Genomic DNA, 22,482 nt, shown 5'->3' on the forward strand with positions numbered 1-22,482 from the left:
ACTGCCACCCCCCCCCCCCCCCCCCCCAAACACAACTCAGACCTGCCCATCCCAGAAGCGATGATAGCGAATAGCGTGTTTCATGCACACGCACACACATCACACACACACACGCGCGCGCACACACACACACACACACACACACACACACACACACACACACACACACACACACACACACAAATACACGCACGCACACACACACCACTCACCAGCAACAACAGATTCATAATCACTATAACCTGCTAACATCAGCTGCTGCTGCTGCACCTGCAGGTCTTCCAGGGCACTACTGGCAGTGACAGTGCATGTGCTACACTTGACAGTCCACAATGACTGTACGGAGCAGGGAGTAAGCGTCGGTAGCATGCAGCAGACATGGCCGCTTGAATCACACCACACCTAACCGCATGCGCACAAGTCACAGAGGAACACGCAGAGCGCGGCATGCATGCATGCATGTAGGCACACACACAATTGCTCACATAACTGAATCCAGAAGTGAGGATTTCTTGCGTCACTCGACTCCCAAAAGTTAAAACACCCCTTTAGTACATAGTAACAGTCACAGCTGATGGAAAGCAGTTGTAAACAAAAACTTGGTGCTGTATTAGAAAAGCATAGCGACACGCTATCACTTCAAACTAGGTGCCGTAGTAACGCACATATAGGCGCATGCACTATCAGCCCGGATCATCCATTCGTGCTATGATCCAAGCTTGCAGCCTATATCAATCTTATCTTCTGAAAATTGTAGTCGAGTTGCTGTCTGATGATCGGTTAAAACCGTGAAACTCAGAGTTACAGAAGAAACGCTTTTTGTCCCTCTCAAGTGTGTGTGTATTCGGATATAAGCGCACTCTTACTTATAAGCGCATGCTCTTATAGGCGAAGAAGCACTGCCAAAATTCTCATTGTGACACAATCACAGATAAACGTCTGAAAAACAGCCTACAGGAACCATGAAACTAATTACTTACACTACAACTTACAAGACCTAGTCAAACACAAAGACGCTGGCATGCGCGTTTAGGTGAAACATTTTCGAAATTTGGATTCGTAGCAAAAAAAATTCACTTATAAGCGCATGTGCTTATATGTGCGTTATTACGGTAATAAAAAGACGAAGAAGAAGATAGCTGGACCCTAGGAGAGTGAGTGGTTTTAGGATTCCGAAACGAAGAGAGAGAGAGCCAAGATGGTCGGCAGGAAGAGTAAGAAACTGAACTACAATAATAACTAGGAAGAAACCTTTCAAGGGAAAAAACATGGGAGAAAGACGTCCATGACATCAAAGAGCGCTGGCTATTTCAATATCTTGTAAACGGTGGCCAGCCACCTTTGCAAGTTCCGTGGAACACAGCGCATACCTGGCCCCCAATGCAACAGGAGATACAAGGGAGAGTATACGGCGACTTGTTCAAGTTGGAAATAGATAATCCAGGATCATATCGGGGGCAGGAGGCGGGTGCTGCATGTCAATCCATCATGGTATGGCGTTGTTGACATGACTGCGCAGTGGATCGCCACGTGGGACACTGTTAATCTTACAGTCTTGCGGAGAAAACACCCGGGTATGATAACTGCAGCATCTTACACGGTGCCACTGTTAGGTACATTAACCGTTGCTCTGAACGGAAATGCACTGGAAGCCCTGGGTTGAGATGATGGCCTAGAGGCCAATGGCTCACGGTCACCCTACAAGAGACTGATAGTCAACTAGGACGACACGAGCAACGAACTCTGCACGTAGACGATAAGTCACGATAAGTGCGAGCTACCAACACCGTGCGTCAACCAGTGGATGAGCACTAGCTCTAAATAGTAGCACAAGGTTGTTTGTCTTCTGACGGGCGGCCCAGACTTTACAAGCTGACAGATGAGCTTGCACATAGGCACTTTTAAAAAAGTATGCTAATCTGGCGTGTTGGCCGCATGGCTGGCAACACAGCTGCAGCAATTACAAATCCAACACTGCAACACAGATAAGGCCTTCACCCAACAGGCCGCAAGAAGCGAGTTCTGTTCGAGGGGGACACTTGGTGCTGCATTTCAGAGGCAGAATGAGAACGCTCGGCCCCACCAAGCTTGCGTGAAGTCGAATGTGGTGCAGTACCCTCAGCTTTGTCACCTACATACGTCACCGAAACTGGCAGGTGTGCAGTGGTCATTGACGCTACTGCATGCACCCTTGCTCCTGGTTTAGCAGCAGCAGCAGCAGCAGCAGTACTGGATTCTTTGACAGTAGTGGCACTCGGCACCTTGACAGCAGGGGCTGTGGGATGAGGTGCGTGCGTATGGTTCACAACATGACTATCTGTAGCATTACTGCCCATAGCATGCGACTCCCCCTTGCTGTAGACCACCGACTTCTTGGCTCGCCTACTCGAACTTCCGCTGAGATCAGACGTCCTCAAGTTCAAGCCCCGGCGGTCGTTATGCACAACCTGTGCGGGTGCAGGCTCGGCGGTATGCGCCTCTGCTGCTTCGCTGCCAACGGGGTGTCCTTCTGGAGTGCTATCCGTTGTGCCTGCTGCTGCTGCTGCTGGTGCCTGCATGTTGCGATCTTCAGGAGGTGCATCCAGAGCTGGTGTGCTTGCCTTTCCAAGTTTGGAATCACCATCAGCGAGCTCGGCATGATCACCTTCATGGACAACAGGTTTTTTCTCATTCCCCTGCAGGGCAACGGCAACTTTCTTGCTGTGAGATTCATCAGGAACAAGTTTGACAGGTCGTGGTCCCTCATCACGAGAAGTGGAGTCGAGTCGATCCTGCTGCGGCGGACGTTTCTCCTCTGCTGACACCTTAGGGCCTGCTGCTTGCAGTTTCGGAATGGTCTTCAGCTCACGATTGTTCTTGGCTGCTTCATTCGGCACCTGCTCTTGTTGTTGCTGCTGCTGCTGCTGCTGCTCCTGCTGGCCTGGATTCTGCTCTAGGTGCTCCTGTTGCTGTTGCTGTTGAGGCTCATGTTGGTGTTGCTGTTGTTGCTGCTGCGGTTGTTGTTGCTGAGGCTGCGGTTGTTGTTGCGGAGGTTGTTGTTGTTGTTGCTGTGACTGTTGCTGCTGTGGTTGCTGCTGTGGTTGCTGCTGCTGCTGCGGCTGTTGCACTTCATGTTGTTTTTGGTTGTTATGCTCTTGTACATTGAGTTGAGCGCCATGACCTATGCTATGATCATTGTTTCTACCTTCGTCGTCGACAAAAGTCCGCAGCCGGTCGGCCTTGCCCGAATCAACTGGGGAATGTTTCTTGTCGGCCACCGCAACAGGTTGTCGGTTACCAACGTTGTCTTCCCCAGCCCTAACTTTGTTGTTGTTGGATTGCTGCTGTTGTTGTTGTTGTTGTTGTTGTTGTTGTTGTTGTTGTTGTCTTGGTACAACTTCCCCTCCATTTCCTCCATCTCGATGATGTACAGTGTCAATGCCTCGCTTAGAGTCCTGGTGCACACTCTTTCCAACATGTCGCCCAGTGTCCAATTGCCGAGCACTGTCTACATTCAGCCGATTATCGTCTTGCCCAGCAGCACGATGGCTGCCCTCTCCTCCACCTGCTGCGCGCACGCCATCACCGAGAGAGTGACGCAGCTTGGCTTGCTGTGTGGTACTCAGCGGTGGCGTGTCTACGGGTGTGACGGCCAGTGCCTGCAGAGTGCGCAGGCGATGGCGATTCTGCGGATCACTGTCATCACCACCGTCACCACCCAGGTCCACCTCTGCTCCAGCACCCGCTGCCGCCGCTGCGTCACCAGCCTCGGCTGCATCGGCGTGATCACGAGCTGCTTGTGCGGCTGTTATACTGGCTCCTCTGCCATCGGGATTATCCACTGCTGCTCCAGCTCCAGCTGCATCAGCATCATCGGCCTTTGGTAGCGGCGGGACTGGTGCATCGTTAGCATCCATCTTGCCACCCTCCTTAGAGCCAGGATCTGCTAGCGGCGGCTGGACACCGCCATCGGCATTCTTACCACCTCCCTTGTCCAGAGTCTCCTCGCCATTGTGTTGCGGTTGCTCCAGGTTGACATTGTCTTTGTTAGCCGGCGGTAGGGCTTGCTGCTGGTCACCACCGACGTTGGACTGCTCACGAGATTTCTTTGCACGCAGCACCTCGCATTCCTCAGTGTTCATCTCCGGCGGGCACTTGAACGCACTCAGATTGACTCGGCCAGCCTGCGCGACATCGTCCGGTGGCTGCAGCAGAGGTAACTTGCCGCCACCGCCGTCACCGCCTTCCTTGCTACGCGACTGAGAGGCGTCACCGATCGGCGGCTCGGCTGAGGGACGGCGAAGCTCCGGGCGGAACGCCTTCGGGTGATTGTGGCTCCCGGGCACCGTAGTGACCACAGTCATGGTGCAGACGAGTAGCATGACAGAGCCGATGCACGCCACAAACTAAGCAGCAGCAGCAGCAGCAGCGGGGGCAGAGGAAAGACGGACAGACAAACAAGGAATTAGCCTGCACAACACAGTGGACAAGCAACCGTACACAACACGTACAAACGTGACCAGACACACATCTCAATGCATCCATGCGTGCAATTACACATGCACACACAAACACAAACACACACACACACACACACACACACACACACACACACACACACGTGCACAATTGGGTACACGTACAGAGCAAGACAATAATTATTGCAAAGTCAAATATTGTCTATGCACATGGATTTCCAAAATCTTGTCACATCGTTACAGACCGTTGTCAAAGGAAAGCTTCCAAGTAATTGAAGATGATTGCAAGAGAGAAAGAGAAAGAGACAGACAGACAGAAAGAGAGACAGACAGACACACACACACACACACACACACACACACACACACACACACACACACACACACACACACAGACACACACACAGAGACAGACACACACACACAGAGACAGACACACACACAGAGACAGAGACAGAGAAAGAGACAGAGATAGAGATTGATAGAGAGATAGATATAATTATAGATAGAGAGAGATAGAGAGAAAGATGTTATTGACTTACCAATCCTTTCCACTTGTCCGGATCAGTTGCCGAACACAAGCGAAGGAACATGAGGCCGGGAAAGACGTAGCAGATCAGAGAACCCATTACACAGCCGCTTAGCTGCAAGATAAACTCAACTGAAATACAAAACACAGAGAAAAACGCCGTCGACACCCGTCAATGACCACAACAACAGCAGGAGCAACACCAGGAGCAGGAGCAAGAAAGATTTTGAAAACACCATACACACAGTAAGACTGAATGTGAGGACGGCACTGTCACTGTCACTGTCACAGCAGAAGAGGATCAATTTCCAGAAGCTTGTAATCAGTCCACATACTGACGTTATACATTAGAACCTGTGTGAAGGCAACTTGCTGACCATTAACACTAATTCCTGTGTAGGGGTTCAGTAACACCAGCAACACACTCTCAGACTAACCATTGGGAATGAGAACAGCGACAGTCAGAGTGCCACCGACGATGGACAGGGTGATAGCACGGAACCGCAGCGGTGGAATCATCAGAGCACCACCAGGGATGTTCTCGCCGCTCGCCTAGAACATACACACACACGCACACACGCACAAGATAAATACTAATGAATTCCGACACACACACGCCAGATCAAGGCTACACGGTATGAAAAGCATGAAAGGAATCATGAAACATCTTGCTCTCATCCTGTACAGCATTCATACCAAGTCAACACACCCTACTTATGCCAGCATCACCCACCTCTGGGGAGAACAAGGAGTTGATACTGAGCCGACACGGGAAAACCATCATTGGGTAGCCGATAACCACGGACAGAGCAAACGCTGCAAAACCAACAACAACGCCAACAAGAACAGGAAGAAGACTTTGACGGATAAGCCCACACAAGCATACATAGCCAGACTTCAAACCTCTCTCTGCCGTGCACATGCCATGGGAGACATGGCACAGAATCAGAAGAAAACATGTACGCACACACGGATCATACAAATAACTCGGGATTAGGTCGCTGCTCAGAGCTTCATTCCCATGGCAACCACCAAGCACAAGGGCCCATGTACACTTCAAAGTAATTCTTGTATTTCTGGCGTTCTAGGTTGAAGCACATTCTGCTAACACAACAGCAGCATCTGAGCAGCAGGAATCATGAACACAAGTTGTTGCTAGAACAGTAGACATTTTGAGGAAAGGTTACACAGCTATGAGTTTGGCCATATCAGCAGGGTCAGGTGCTAGGGCCTCCGCGCCAAGTTTACCACTACATCGAAGCACGTGCAAAGGGGAAAGCGCTGGGTGCTGAATTCACACTAAACCACCAATTGTGACCCACCTCTCAAAATCATAGCATGTGTGTACATGCGTCTCACGCGCATGAAGACTACCACGTCACGTGACACATTTCTCCAGTAAACCGATCATGTGACCCGGCCTAATGTGACCTGGTATACGACTAGACGATACACTATGTACATGACATCATCACTGCAGTGACAACAACACTTAGTTAGCACAGAGCACACTGGCAGACAGTGACATGCTGCACTAGACTCTACACAGAGACACAGTTTACAGCACCTATGGCTGCACAATACTACTACACACAGTGAGACAGTCTATGCCTCCATAATACTTTACACAGCCACACAGTGTACAGCACCAATGACTGCACGATACTTAACACAGTGACACAGCTTACAGCCCTAACGACCGATCCACAGTGACACAGTTGACACCAGCAATGACTAACTTGTGTGCGCAGTGCTGCATAGCTGCTAATCTCACGCTCTCCATATAGACAATCATGACGAATATGTCACACGAGCAAGTAACACAGTGGCAACACTTTCCTCTACATTTGGAAGCAACGGAACTTACACAAACAGTACACACCTACATAACCCAATGTTCACAGTGCTGCCCAGTTCACGTAGCCTTCATTGTTGATGCGCGCAGATGGTGTAGTTCTCGTCGAGCGAGTGCTGCTTTAGGCGTTTATTCTCCCTGTGCGTATAGATACATGTAGTACTGTTGTGAGGAAGACTATGATGAAGTCATCATGATGTCATTATGATGTCACTATGATGTCACTGCAGTAGTAGTAGTAGTAGTAGTGACAGTAGCTAAGTAGTGAGTGTTTGCGTAGTGAATGCTCTTGTATACTAGCTGTGCAACCAGTACAAGTACTGTCACTGCTGTAAGTAATTTAGTTAGCCATTGCGGCCATTGCGGCCATTGCACTGAACAAGGCAATTGTTTCAACTTGTATTCGTCCCCATTTCCAATAGGAAGTTCGTGCTGTGTGCCACGCTGATAAAAGTGAAAATCCTCCATAAAACACACAAAAATCTAAACACCTGGTGAGAAGCGTGTGGTGTCTGTACTGCAGAGAGAGGCGATGGGGTCTTGGCAGGACCAGGAACGCTCCCCAATGTCACCGTATCTGAACGAGATTCTGCGGCTCGGCGACGCAGAGCTGGTGGAGAAAGTGCTGGAGCAGCCCGACTCCATGCTCGTTGAAACGCTTCTCGGCTGGCGGGAGCAGTCGCGGCAAGCGCGTCGGCTGGACTGGCTCATCAACCCGACCATGTTCACTTGGGTGGCAAAGCTAGTGGAGCGCTGTGAACACATCCAGCGGTCTGCGGTGCCGGACGCAGAGAAAGCCCTCGGCAAGACCTGCTCGCAGGCCATCACTAGCGTCGAGAGGCTCGCGCAAGTGGCAGTTAAGAAAAAACAGCAAGAGGTGGTGCAAGAGAGACAAAAACGGCAACAAGAGCGGCGGCAGCAGGAAGGCAAGAGGAGCTCGGAATTGAAGCAGAGAACAGAGGTGAAGACATCACAAGTACTGCAAAGTGAGGAGCAGGGTATACCCATGGCCATGAGTGTAGAGTTCAACAACAACAACAACAACAAAAACGATGAGAATATGAGCAGAGAGGTGCCTGAGACTGCACACAGCAAGGAAAACATTCAGCCAAGTCAGACGCTACCCACGCTGAGAGACCGACTCGACTACACACGCATCAGACAACTCGCCGCCTGGCCGGCAGCGTACCGGCCACCTGACCAATCACAGCCGCCGTTGGTGCGACCGTTCCGATATCCAGCACGCCTGCTGACCAGCATCTCCCAGCCGCTTGTCTACACACCGTTCATCGAACACACTCGCACACTGAACACATCCGCACTCACTCATCGTCTCTACAAGAAACCCAAGAGCAAGACAGGCAAAGCCGACACCGAGAGAACAAAAGAAAGAAAGCAGAAAAGCCGGGTAGTGTGCAGCACACGGCGCACCTCTGGAGCGGATAACAAAAAACCAGCAACTGCTTCTCGACGCAGGAAGTTCGAAAAGCCAGATAGCAGCAGCAGCAGTGAGCCTGGATCTGACTCTGAGAGCGGTCTACACAGCAGCAACAGCAACAGCAACAGCAACAGCAAACAAGCAACAACCAAGCAGTGGAAAACATGCGGACAAGACAAGACGTCAACAAAACGCGCAGTGTGCAGGATGACTGATTCAGCACGTAGCAGAGTACTAAGTGCCCCTTCACGGCTGAGCAAAACAGAAGAAGGTACACAGTCACCGCGGTCGTCCGATAAGGACGAGTCCGACGACAACGCCTTAGAACGTCCTTCAGTCATTGTCGGTTACAACTTTGTAGAAACACAGTGCAGAGCTTCGGAACACACACCGAAACAGCAGAGGGAAGTGGTGGAAGACGTCACTACAAGCTCCGAACATGAAGTGCCGCCGACTGCCAGTAAACCCGTCGCAAAGCAGAAGCGGCGGTCCATCTACAATGCATTCACGACATTCTGCAAACGCACGCTCAGCCGAATGCACTCTGACACAGGGACTGATTCGTCCTCGTCGCACGACCCAGAACAACAGCAGGAAGCCAGCCAATCCGACAGCGCAGCACAAGCAGCATCCAGCCCTTCTCGACGGACCTCCAGATTGCGAAACTCCATTACAAAAGTCCGGGAACTGAGCCATGTCGGTTCCACTGGCATGCTGCCGTACATGGGAAAGTCGCACCAGTACACGCGTAACATCAGCAGCAGCAGCAGTGCGTGTTCTTCAGCGGAAGCAGCCACATTCGCCACAGATGGCAAGAGGAGAAAGCAGCGGAAGCCTAAACGAGGCCGATGGCGGGGCCTACACCACAGCGTACACCGCAGCAAACGACCAGCGTTAACAGGGCATAACGCACAATCCCACGGCAATGGTCTAGCGGAGAAGAGCATGGAAGAGACAGAGCTGGAAAGCCACAAGCAGAGACACACTGGAGCAACTGAAGCTGAGCAGCAGCGGCGGATGATCGGCAGTGAACACAAGCAGGCAAGAGCAACGGAGAGGAAGACCAAGGGGAGGAGCACAGCTACACACGATGATGACGAACTCTCCGACCAACAGCCTGGTGGTTCTGTTCACGCCATATCAGTGCGGCCTACTTCTGACACACACGAGCCAATCACAAATGCAGCCGATCACACTGACGCGACGGCACATCAAATCAGGCAGCCAAGGACACCAACCAAACCAGCGCAAACAACGCCGGCACCGACCCCGATCAGGAAGCGGCATGCCAGAGTGAAACGGTGCGTGGCGCGCGAGCGCAGCAAGGAGCTGCAGCGTACCTATGAGCAGCTGCAATCCGAGACTGACCACAGCAGTGGGTGCGACTCCACACAGCAGATAAGCTAGTGATGTGCAAGGAAACAAGCGAGCAGAGAGGCAAGCGAGCAGAGAGGCAAGCGAGTAGAGAGGCAAGCGAGTAGAGAGGCAATTCCACTGTTCAACCAATCGTCCCACCAGCAAGTCAGTTCACAGATCACGAAGACAACAACAGCACTTCTGCTATCACCAGTCACGAAAACCAGACAGAAAGAACCAGGCACAGACAGAAAACCCAATAAATCACTCCGGCCACGAGCACATTGCTAATTGTGTAAACGTACTCTAAGGAAACATATGCATTTGACGTTGGTGTTCTTCACGTCGCTACAGACCTTTTGAGCCTTTCCCAGTGCAGATATTTTCTTTATTCAGTGATGCTTGCCATCAACGTCTCTGCTAGAAATTGACCGCAGAATACTTATTTGCCCTAGTTTCCCCTTGTCACAACTAGCTATCATAGTCCCAAACAAAAACGGATTAGAGCACAGATTCAAAAGACCAGAAAGAAAAAAAGAAAACGGGAAAAAAAAACGACAAAAAGTGATTGAGACTGTGTTGCTGTGTGCCAGAGTGTCAGAGTGACTCGTCCCATGTTTCTTTGTAACAAATGCCTGCAGAGGTTCTAGTCCCCGGGGGCTATCAGGAGCTTCCATTCTAACCGGTCACACCACTAAGCTGCTTGCATGTGATGCCTATCCGGTCGCAGACAAAACAAAACTGCTCAGGAGTCCGTGAAACGATCATCATTCAGGGTAGGGATGTCACACACGTTAAGACCAGTATGACCATATTGGTCACACCACTTTTCGTCCAGGATTGTCCGCCCAGAGTGCCCGTGGAGCACTAAAACGTGCCCTGTTGGCCGAGAAATCCGATTTTTCCCCGGGCACCCCCTCCCCCCCCCCCCCCCCCCCCCCCGCACTCCGGACACCCCGCACCCTCCCCTACCCCCGCACTCCGGACACCCCGCACCCTCCCCTCCTCCCTCCCCTCCCCAGGGGGACACCCGCACCCCCGATCGTACCACTCCTCACTGCCCTGTGACGCCTCTGCAGGGGAGGGTGAAGTTTGATCCTGGAAAGCAGCACGTACGACTCATGATTGTGTAGCCCATGCAACAGGGGGTGCAACAGTAAATCAACGCCATTGGTCGCCCATGCACAACATACACATAACAACAGGGACACTTTGCACAACATGCTCATGTCAACAGGGATACACATGTACACAATACACATGTCAACATGGACACCCATGAGAAAAAAAGGTTTACACGGGACATACTGACAGGCACATGGCCCACCTCCGATCCGAAAAGGAAGTGCGAGCTTTTGGAGGAACGCCTGCGAGATTGCCATGAGAGCACTGTAGCTAGCTGTGCGGTGCGGTTGGCGTTCTGCCAACCTAGAACCTGCACATACGCTAAACAAGGTGTCCTGAAGACGTGTGCATGACCATGTCGCCCTGCAACATTGTGTATCTAGTTCCTTGTCAGAATGCCACTTCGACCGCGCTATCTCGACAATACCACACGCACAACAGGCGCGGTGTCCAGGATAGCGATTATGCCACTGCATTCCGTGACAGAAACAGCAAGCCTGCTGCTATGGTGGGTGAGACGCTTGCGCCAGAATTTCGCCACGCCAGGTGAAGCACAGTATACAAAGCAGAACTCATCCACCCAGCAACAAGCATTCGCAAGTCGTCCACTGGAGCAAAGTGTTCGTGTAGTTGTCAGTGTTTGCTGTACATGTAACGAAGTGTCTTCGCTGGATTAGTTTCGTCATCATGTCAAGCCCGACGACAAGCACAGAAGATGAGTACCCAGTGCCGGTGGAGGGGCGTGAATACCCAGAGCAAGACTATCGTGGCTCTCGGGAGGACTACTATGTGGACATGACCGACAAAAGATTCCCTCCTCGCTCTGGCAAACGCCAATACTCATCCGCAGGCCACAGGCAGCCATCCGCAGCACCCCGACAACCGGCCGGAGCAGCAGAGCAGGATGGTGTGAGCACATCATCCACTCAACGTACTGCCACAGAACAGCAACAGCAGCAACAGCAACAGCAGCAGCGGCAACAATGGTGGAAGGAGCAACGCCACAAGCAGCAGCAGTACCAGTTGCGGCGGGAACGGTATTATCCACAGTGGCAGCAGCAACACCAGCAGCAGCCGTGGCAGCAGCGGGATGAGGCGGCAATTGCAGCACTGCGAAAGGCTACACCGCAAGAAGATTCAGAAAACCCCGGTGGGTATAAAGCCCTGGTGAAGAGAACCACAGAGGGCAACGGTCAAGCTAGTGAAAGCAAGGAAAGCAGGTCGCGCTGGACAAGGGTTTCACGCCTCTTCTGCTGTTGCTGTAGGAAAGGAGGGCAGAGCAGCTCTACACCGAGAGTGACGGTCACTCGCACAGAACAAGCGGACACATCACCACCGACAGCAGACGCCAAGTCAACAGTACACACGGCAGCGAACATCGAAAGCATGCGCAAGGCGAACTACGAACTGGATCAGAACACACGCGACCCTCTAGATGATTTCGCCAGAAGAACCATTCCAGAACCTGATCAGCACGCGGACGGCATACGGGAGCAAGTACCCGACCAGTCCGACTACAGTCCACCATTATCTACTTCCCAGGATGAAGTAAAGCCACCTCTCCCAAACCGACGCAGGCAACGGCAACAGAGACAATCAATTGGCTCCGGTTCTAAACTAAAACAATTGGAACGCATCCCAGAGGCTGCTGAGGGTCACACACCTGTTCAGGAGGAGCGTGAAACAGCGGTATAGTCGCTAACCGGTCACACCCACACACAAGCAAATCTAAATAGTTGCACACACACACACACACACACACGCACACACACACACACACACACACACACACACACACACACACACACTTACACACATACGCTTACACACACATGGACACGGACACAAGTCGGAACTCCAACTAATGTTGAATACGTCTAGTGCCTACTGGAGGGCTTCATTCAAGACATGGAACCGTCGAGCAATACTGCACAACTGTCCGTGAAGCATATGCTAACTCTTTATAGCACTCTGTAACTTGTCTTGTCCACTTCTAGTCCGTACTAGCCTATGCTAACTCTTTAGCACTCTGTAACTTGTCTTGTCCACTTCTAGTCCGTGCTGGCTCATAAACCAGTCAACCACACTAGGTATTTCCCAACGTGGTCCAACCACTCTTTCTTCATCCAGTTCTTTGCCCGTTTATAATGCTCCGAGGCCACCGCCTAGAGCCGGGCAGGCCTTACTAAGCACATATATTGCTGACACACACACACACACACACACACACACACACACACACACACACACACACACACACACATGCAAATAGCCCCCCCCCCCCCCGTGATTATAACTATTAGCGACGCGACATCATCACCAGATCATCAGATTCTTATTTTTAGTTACGACTCTAGCATTCATACTTGGCCGTTTCAAGAACTGGAAATAGAAGAAGAGACCTGTATTATAACGAGTGTGCACACTGGCTGACATGGGCTGACATGGCCTGCCGTGGGTTGACCACTCGGGTGATTCCAAATCCACCATTGAAATGCCTCCCCAAGCAATCTAAGCAAAGCAAATATCACAGGTCACAAGACTGCTGCCCAGTTGGGATGTTTCCTGAGCTCCTGGAGGGGTCACGCGGTGGCCAAACGGAGGGAAGCAGCAGCTTGCACCGCGATTCTCTCACAATCGACAACACTGCTGCGTTGAATAGCGCATACGCCGGGATGGCCCATCCAGCTCACCCATTACATAGGGGATTGCATTGATGTTTGTTTGTTTACCATAAAACAAACAAGCAAACAACATTGCATGTGGGGTATGACGACAGCATTGCACTCTACTATAAGACCACTTGTATCTAGGGTAGCTGCAACGGTTGTGGAGATACCGTGCTCAAAAGTGGTGTTGTGGGGCGGCATTTTTTTCACTCAAAGCAGAGCACAGCACAGCACAGCACAAAACAGCACAGAAAAGCTGCGCTGTGACGCGAGAGGCCAGGCCATACGCTGAAAGCAGTGTGGTGAAACACTGTCACTGCCAAATCATCTACATGTGCAGCGCTGCTCAACGAAATCCAGTCATGTCACTCAAGTACAGTCAGATCTCGCATAACCGCACACATCCGTTTTCCACAAAAAATATCCGGATAGACGAGGGAACCGGATAATCGAACACGCATACTGTATGTATGCATGATATATGCTGTAAATCGGTAACCAGCGATTTTCTTCCGGATGGCGAGGGATCCGTATAAAAGAGGACCGCATACGCGAGGTCTGACTGTACACGCCGGGCATTGCGCAGCCGCAGACCTGCGAGCACTGGGCTGCGAAATGGTGCAAGGCGCCAACTTGAGCGACGCGACTGGATTTCATTGGCCAGTACTGTACATCAGCCTGTGTGGTGTGCATCTCTATCAGCCTGTGTGGTGTGCATCTCTACTGCGCAGGATGACAAGGCGCGGAGGGTCTAGCATTCAATTTGACCACACAAAAAAAGAAATGATGATGATGGCAACTTGATGGAAAGTGGGGGCTGACACAAACTTAGAAGTATCGAGCACAATAGGTAGACATCTCCGCGGTTCCAGCAGATACTACAACACAACAGACAGGAAGTGGCAGTGGCGACTGCGCTGCTGGTGGCAAAGTCGCCACGAGCAGTAAACAAACATGGCACATATTTTGCAATGAAGATGGGAATGCAGCTAATGAGTGACACATTGTGGATGAAGTTGGTGAATGCCTGGCGACTAGGTGGTGGTAATAGCTGGTGAATGCTTGGTGACTAGGTGGTGGTAATAGCTGGTGAATGGTTGGTGACTACATGGTGGCAATAGCTGGTGAATGCTTGGTGACTAGGTGGTGGCAATAGCTGGTGAATGGTTGGTGACTACATGGTGGCAATAGCTGGTGAATGGTTGGTGGTAGGTGGTAGTATTAGCTGGTGAATGGTTGGTGACTAGGTGGTGGCAATAGCTGGTGAATGGTTGGTGACTACATGGTGGTAATAGCTGGTGAATGGTTGGTGGTAGGTGGTAGTATTAGCTGGCGAATGGTTGGTGACTACATGCAATAGCTGGTGAATGGTTGGTGACTAGGTGGTGGTAATAGCTGGTGAATGGTTGGTGGTAGGTGGTAGGTGGTAGTATTAGCTGGTGAATGCTTGGTGACTAGGTGGTAGTATTAGCTGGTGAATGGTTTGTGACTAGGTGGTGGTAATAGCTGGTGAATGGTTGGTGGTAGGTGGTAGTATTAGCTGGCGAGTGGTTGGTGACTACATGGTGGCAATAGCTGGTGAATGGTTGGTGTGGTGGTAATAGCTGGTGGATGCCTGGTGACTACATGGCAGGTGGCTGATGACTAGGTGGTAGCAATAGCTGGTGATTTGATCTACATCACCATTGGTGACACTTCTAGCACACGCAGGTGAAAAAACACTTTCGCCTAGCCCAGCAAAACAAGAGAGCCTGGGCAAAAAAAGGAGCTTACAGCGGAGTACCAGCTGCTACACAGGAGAACAGCTCAACACAGAGCACTTGACTTGATGGTGAGGTTTGGGTCTGACGCTGCGGCTGAAAGCATCGCGACTGTGAAACAGCATCCAGCAAAATGGGACAAGAACAGTCGCACGCCCCTCAGAACCCGATGAGACCACCGCTCGAACAGCCGACCGGTAAACGCCCAGCAGCAGCAGCAGAGGACCCACCATCCACCACGGCACGGCAGGCTATGTCTGCACCAGTAGAATTGCCAGCAGTGGATGCAAGCAGAGCAAGAGCTGGGTCAGAGGAAGAGCGCCATCTCCACAGGTTACGTCAAGCAGCAGCAGCAGCAGCAGTAGCAACGGCAGAAACAAACGCAGAAGATGCCGAACTAACAGCGGTAGAAGCAGATACAACAGAAGCAGCAGCAGCAGCAACAGCAGCACCTACGGTATCCAAGCCAAGCTCAGCCACCGTGCGCGAGACAGAACCACAGCCGTCTGATGCACCTGCCCCACCCAGCACGTGCTGTTTGAACAGCAGCAACCCAGAGCGGCGTAGGATGGTGACTTGGAAAACCTGGCAAACTGATCCCACAATGAACGGCAACGAAGGACAACCCAAACTGGAAGGGTATTCCAGACTCAGCGTCTTCAAGCATCGTGCCCATTTGATCTCCATGCCAACGGTCGGCATCCCCACGCAAACGGAACGCGGGCAACCGGACTCTGAGTCTGGAAATCCCGGTCTCGCTCCATCCAGCCCTGCACATGCTCCCAAGTCACCAGCTACACTCGCACCTGCTGACATGTGGGGTGCGACAAGCCAAAACATGGTCCAGTGGACTTCGGCGTTAGAAGCCCAACGATTTTCGAACCCTATCTCGGAGGAGAGCCTTGCACCGCAAGGACAGGCTAATCCCATTCCAGAGGAGAGCTTAGCTCTGCAAGTACAGGCTATCCCCATCCCAGAGGAGAGCTCAGCCCCGCAAGTACAGGCTAATCCCATTCCAGAGGAGAGCTCAGCCCCGCAAGTACAGGCTAATCCCATTCCGGAGGAGAGCTCGGCTATGCAAGTACAGGCTAACCCCATTCCAGAGGAGAGCTTAGCCCCGCCAGTAGAGGCTAACCCCATCCCAGAGGAGAGCTAAGTCCCGCCAGGACAGGCTAACCCCATTCCAGAGGAGAGCTCAGCCCCGCCAGTACAGGCTAATCCCATTCCGGAGGAGAGCTCAGCCCAGCCATTACAGGCTAACCCCATTCCAGAGGAGAGCTCAGCTCCACCAGTAGAGGCCATCGATGATGTCTCCTCAGTCCATAGCTGCAACTAACTACTTGTCTTTACTGTCCGCAAGTTACATGTGGTGTCTGGACAAGACTTTCTACAAGCTAGAGAGGTCGAGGCTGTAGTTGACCCAAGGGAATAAATACAAACGCGTGCCTGTGTGCACAGTTTTGTCTCGATTGCCTTCTTTGAAACTGTGTAGCGTAACGACAACGTCATCATCATACGGTGTTGCTATCGTCTTGGAAAACGTGTGACAAATCTGTACATTTCAAGCCCAAGAACTTTATAGCTACTGTCATTGCACGGTCACCAAAATAGTACTGAGTGCCCGAGAATGTACCCGTGTAACAGTATAACAGTATCCTGCGATTACGTCATCACTTGGTCATCATTTGAGTACCCGTATAACAGTATCATGCGATTATGTCATCACTTGGTCATCATTTGAGTACCCGTATAACAGCATCATGCGATTATGTCATCACTTGGTCATCATTTGAACTGTTTTGTAGACAGCGATATTACAAGCATTGGCTTGATGTCACCGTGATCACGTCCTCATTCGAACGATGTTGAATAATACAGTGCCATTAGAAGCACTGGTCTGGAACACACACGATGGCGTCATTGCACCATTGCGATTACGTCAGCATGTGATCTGTTTTTGTATACAGAGATGTTACAAGCACGGGTTTGGTACACATTGCGATTACGTCATCATTCTTCTAATGAAGTGGCATTACAAGCACTGGTTTTGGCACACACAATGAAGTCACAAGAAAGTTTATAATATCCAGAGCAACACAAGTTGGCAATGGACCTAGGCTGAATTAAGCTGTGTAACTCGAACCTTCATGGCTATCCATCATCATCAGCCTTTTCGCGTTTACATCGCCAAGGGTAGTCTTCGCTTAGGCCAAATGGAATACAGAATGAAGAACGAGCGCGTGCTATTTAAATACGCATACGAATGCAGAGTAGGCAACGAAAAATAGGCAACGAAAAATATAATCAAAACCGTCCTAAACACACACGGACTGTCAACTGTTACTTCCACAACTAAAACCCGCAAACTGCCGAGTATGATACATGTACAGAGTCATGGCTATCTGTGGTATCGAATACTGCAGGGCTAAGTATGGCTGCACCAGGCGGAAAACTTACCGAGTTTGAGCGTCTGGGTTAGGATGCCGGGTGCAAAGTTGTTCATGACGTCACCACTGACGCCAGTGTAGTATGTGATGTAACCGAATATACCAACCTGGTAACGACACGGAGATGCAAGACAAAAAGCAAAAAAACAAACGAGGAACACACAAACTCACACTAGATTCTCATTGACAGACATGAGTCACAAGAGAAAGAAGGCGACACGTGACTGGGAGCATGAGATACATGTACAGAGGTTCAGGTGCAACGTCACACGTTTGCCTGGCCACAGCGCCGTGCACAGTATAGATCTACAAGTAGCACAACTGCAGGTAGGAGACACCCAGGTAAGGCTGTGAACCCATGACAGTATGTACTAATTGATACAGGTTGAGAGCAAATTGGGTTGATTTCTTTCGAACCCGTCACCTTACTAATGGCTTCAATTCACCCCAATATGGCTGGGGAAATTCTTGAATTACGGATTATTAGCCATGTTGTTGGTTAACAGCATATTACAAGCCGCATTGTAACATGCTGTCAACCAACAGAATGTTTTCAACAAAACAAGGTTTATCTAATACTGTAAAAGCCATTATTCTAACGAGGCGCATACATAACGATTTCCCAAAATTGACTAGTTTACGCGTACCAAAGGTAACGATTCTCACTCATTCTCAACGCTCAATAGGACAGTATATGTATCGATTTCTGTATAACGATTTCTATTTTAACGACAGATTTCTCCTCGTTAACTCGTTAGAGTTAGCACTTCGTTATGTATATGGCTTCTACAGTACCATATTATTAGACAGGTACATGCACTGTCTGCCTTTCCATTCTTGCCTCTCTCAAAAAATTCACATATTCCCATGAGCCTGGAAATCGCTGCGTACGGCACACAACATCATAAAGAATGCATGGTGAAAATATCTACATGAGGTTTTACTCAATCTGCGCACAACAAGAGGTTTTACAGTATGGCCCCCTCCCCTGGTCAATGTACCCTGGACCTGGGTCAATGTACCCTGGACCTGGGTCAATGTACCCTGGACCTGGGTCAATGTACCCTGGACCTGGGTCAATGTACCCTGGACCTGGGTCAATGTACCCTGCACCTGGGTCAATGTACCCTGGACCTGGGGAACAGCATAAAGAAGTGCAGGCAATCAGCTGACTCGGACTCACCACAATGTAAATAATGGTGACTAGGTTAACAGCTGAGTTCACTATAGTCGTCATCTTCTTGACGGACGGATCTTGCAGGCAATCGTACAAGACGAACACTTGCCTGCAATAGAAATGAGCACGTGGAAAGACGGGAGAGACAGGGCGGAGAAAAACTGAAACACAAAACAAATGTGCATGCCATTTCACCATCGTTACAGTAGAATAGGGTGAGATGACGGCGCTAAATAGTTCCTATTTGTCACGTGGAGAAACATCTATAATAATCAAACAACTAAACATCCAGCTCACAGAGCAAGAGAAAGCCCCCATAGCTCTAAACTCCAGAAATTCAGCTCAAAACCCAAAACGATCCAGAAGAGTATCTTGTCCACGGCTCAAAGCAAGAATGATCATTAATTTCAGACTCGAGAAAAAAAACTCAGCAAAAAAAGGTGAACGTGGCACTGCCCACTTAAAACTGTCGAGTACGTACGCTTGGCAGCTGAAAGCTAGAGAGAGAATGGGCAGGACGGCAAACGTTCCAGACGGCCGCCATATCACTATCTGGCCCGACCATTCGCCAGCGAACAGGGTGGGCATAGAAAAGTAAAATATCTAAAACAAAAAGACAAGGACAACAACAACAACACAGGTAGCAGCAGCAGCAGCAGCAGCAGCAGCAACAGCAACAGCAGCAGCAACAGCAGTGACAATAGCAGCAGCAACAGCAGCAGCAGCAGCAGTAGCAACAGCAGCAGCAACAACAGCAGCAGCAACAACAGCAGCAGCAGCAGCAGCAACACCAGCAGCAACAGCAGCAGCAAGAACAGCAGCAGCAGCAGCAACAGCAGCAGCAGCAACAGCAGCAGCAACAGCAGCAGCAGCAACAGCAGCAACAACAGCAACAGCAGCAACAACAACAGCAGCAACAGCAGCAGCAACAACACCAGCAGCAACAGCAACAGCAACCGAACCATCAAAGATGTAAAACTGCAAAACTAGTATCTGTCCACAGAGGATGTGTAGGGCATGTGACAGTAGATATGCCAGTAGATTCTGCCTGGATAAACTAATAACACAAAACTAAAAACGCTTGATACCTTATGAGAAGTATCTCTTTGACTGGATTAGTGAAATGGCACGTATTCACTGAAAGCGCACGTGACTAGCGCCGCTGGGAAACAAGTAGGTTTTCTCATTTGCGTACATAGTAAATTCACACTTTACTCTTGACTTGTTGAGCCGTCTCGAACGTTGTATTCCGCAAATTCCACTTCGTTGGGTCACTACTATTGTATACCTTGAAGACCAGTAGTCTAAATCGAAAGAGCAGCAGCAGCGATTAGAGAAACTTCTTTTCCACGCATTGTATGCGAAATCGAACAAGTGTCCCCACAGCGTGGCTCACGTGCGCCCATACCATGTATGCAGCGTGGGCGTCCGCCATTTTTAGATGAATACGTGCCATTGCGTGGATAGAGCAAATAAAACACTTGAAGTCAGGATAATTGTGAATACGCATAATCAACACTGGAAATGTTGACCAGGTGGCAAATAAAAACAAACACCACCCAGCTAAGCCTATTAGGACACAACGAATAACAGTTATCCATTACAAATCAAACACAAGGTCGAAGACAGCAGCCGAACAACTCAGTGGAAAGAGGATTTTACATTCACCAACGCCATTGACAATCCTCGTCCTCTTCAGAACCACCCTTCCTTCCATAGTGAGTGACTAATACCGTATTTCCGCGCTTATAAAGCCATGGCGCTATATCCGAATATAAGGCCACCCTCACTTATAAAGCCATGGCGTTCTAAGTGATCAAAATTCAATGTGGAGGAAGTAGCATCTGGCGTTAAAGGTGAGTTCAATTCTTTCAGTGAACCTACAGCAGCGGTGATTCTCCCTGCATGTACCCATCCCCACTGTCACATGCCATACCGCCACCACACCTTCACACAAGGTTGTATGCCACCTTGTACACAATAGGTTCACAATTTGAACTTTTCAGGGAAAATTGAAAGTACATGGATGCTCGACATGAAAGTGCAACGGCACCATACGAGTACTCGAAGTTCATACTCTGCCGTTTTTTGCATGTACGCGTCTCTCACTTTTAGCGCCATGGCGTTAAAACCGAGGCTATTTTCTCCAAAACTTTGGTCCAAAACAGCGATGTTTCACCTATAACGTCATGGCTTTATATGCGCGGAAATACGGTAAGCAATACGAAGCTGGAAACAGCAATTCTAACTGCTGACGAATCGTCACATAGAGACTACAATGAAGCTTAGTAGGCAACCAACCAAGGTCCTCATTTCCGATATGTCACTTTAGCCGACCTAAGCACACTGGACACACCATGCTCACCCCACTACCAATGTCAAGACACATGCAGTGCTGTAAAGTAACAAAATTTCGAAAGCATTTAACTTTAGTAAATTTCACGTGAAGATCATTCTCCAAGCCCGATTGCAATCGTAAAACTCACCAAAACAACAAAAACACCATAGAAGATAAGAGAAGCGGTGCTATAATTGGTCAAGGCGTTGATATTGTTCTTCAAGCTCAGCGGTAACACAATGGCTATCGCCACCACTATGAGAAGCATAGCTCTCAGCATGGGTGTCTCCTGTAGACAAACACCAGCAATAAAAGCACACACACACACGCACGCACGCACGTACACAAATGCCCGCACACACACACACAGACACACACATACACACTTCTTAATCTTCACACACACACACACACCTGTCCTGTCCTGAACATTGCCGTAAAACGGTCACATGTCCCCTCATGCGAGGGGGCGACAGACACGGGATAGGTCGTTGAATACGGTACGCAGCACGCTCCGCAGGCTAGCGGCCAACGAGAGTTCGGGTATACTTTGCGCAGCTGTGGAGTTGGAAACTCTTTGACCCCTCTTTGATCGGCAGTATCTGCCACATGCGCTGCAATGAGCCTGGCAGCAGGGTAGTGTTAGCTGAGTCCTCGCCGGCACACACACACACACGCACACGCACACACACACAAGTACACACACAGTGGCACACTGAACAAGGTGCTAAACTAACACAAGACAGGGCTGCCTGCAATGAAACACTGTCCCTTCGCCAGAAGCCCTGCACGCAGCACAATTCTCAACAGCGAGAGAAGGTGAGTGTGGGAGCTGTCCTTGTCAACTGGACAAAGAAATCAAGATCCCAAATGCCATGATGAAGGCAACAACCTTCATTCCAGACATGAACAGGAGCAGTGCAGCGGATGTCAGAAAAAATTACTAAGCAAGCACAATCGTCTCAGTGACACACGCACCTGGACTTTGAAGATTTTGGCAACAATGGCAGGTGCTAGATCGCCAATGATGACAAAGAACGCAGTACATGTTCCCAGAAGCAGACCAATCATACTGTACAAGAGACAGAGAGAGACAGAGAAAGAGAGAAGAAAGAAGAGAACATGTAAGGAAGAAACAATGGGCAGACTTCATGCACAATCGAAAAGCAATACCGTAAAATCCCGCCAGAGCGCCCCGTCTCTCCCATCCGCCCCTCCCTGACTTCTTGTCAGGGAAGTGATTGATTGTATCCTTGTATGACTCTGCGATGCCGTACGACTCGTACTGTGCTGCAGTCGAGTGCTCGACCCGGTTGGAAATGTACGCAACA

At 50.1% G+C, this 22,482-nt stretch overlaps 1 protein-coding gene across 1 annotated transcript in view; it reads right to left on the reverse strand.

Annotated features, from left to right (window-relative positions):
- Positions 1-551: 551 nt before the first annotated feature.
- The window catches only part of LOC135811436 (solute carrier family 38 member 10-like), a 28,723-nt gene continuing 6,792 nt past the window's right edge, over positions 552-22,482 (reverse strand). Inside the window, exons 4-12 of the mRNA XM_065324673.1 lie at positions 22,130-22,223; positions 21,300-21,440; positions 19,295-19,416; positions 18,820-18,922; positions 17,647-17,743; positions 5,720-5,802; positions 5,424-5,538; positions 5,000-5,118; positions 552-4,385 (exon numbers count right to left, since the gene is read on the reverse strand). Coding sequence (XP_065180745.1) covers positions 1,995-4,385; positions 5,000-5,118; positions 5,424-5,538; positions 5,720-5,802; positions 17,647-17,743; positions 18,820-18,922; positions 19,295-19,416; positions 21,300-21,440; positions 22,130-22,223 — 3,265 coding nt within the window. The 3' untranslated portion in view covers positions 552-1,994. The remainder of the gene's footprint in view (positions 4,386-4,999; positions 5,119-5,423; positions 5,539-5,719; positions 5,803-17,646; positions 17,744-18,819; positions 18,923-19,294; positions 19,417-21,299; positions 21,441-22,129; positions 22,224-22,482) is intronic.

The sequence above is a fragment of the Sycon ciliatum genome, chromosome 3, assembly GCF_964019385.1.
Source record: "Sycon ciliatum chromosome 3, ocSycCili1.1, whole genome shotgun sequence".
Taxonomy (NCBI): domain Eukaryota; kingdom Metazoa; phylum Porifera; class Calcarea; order Leucosolenida; family Sycettidae; genus Sycon; species Sycon ciliatum.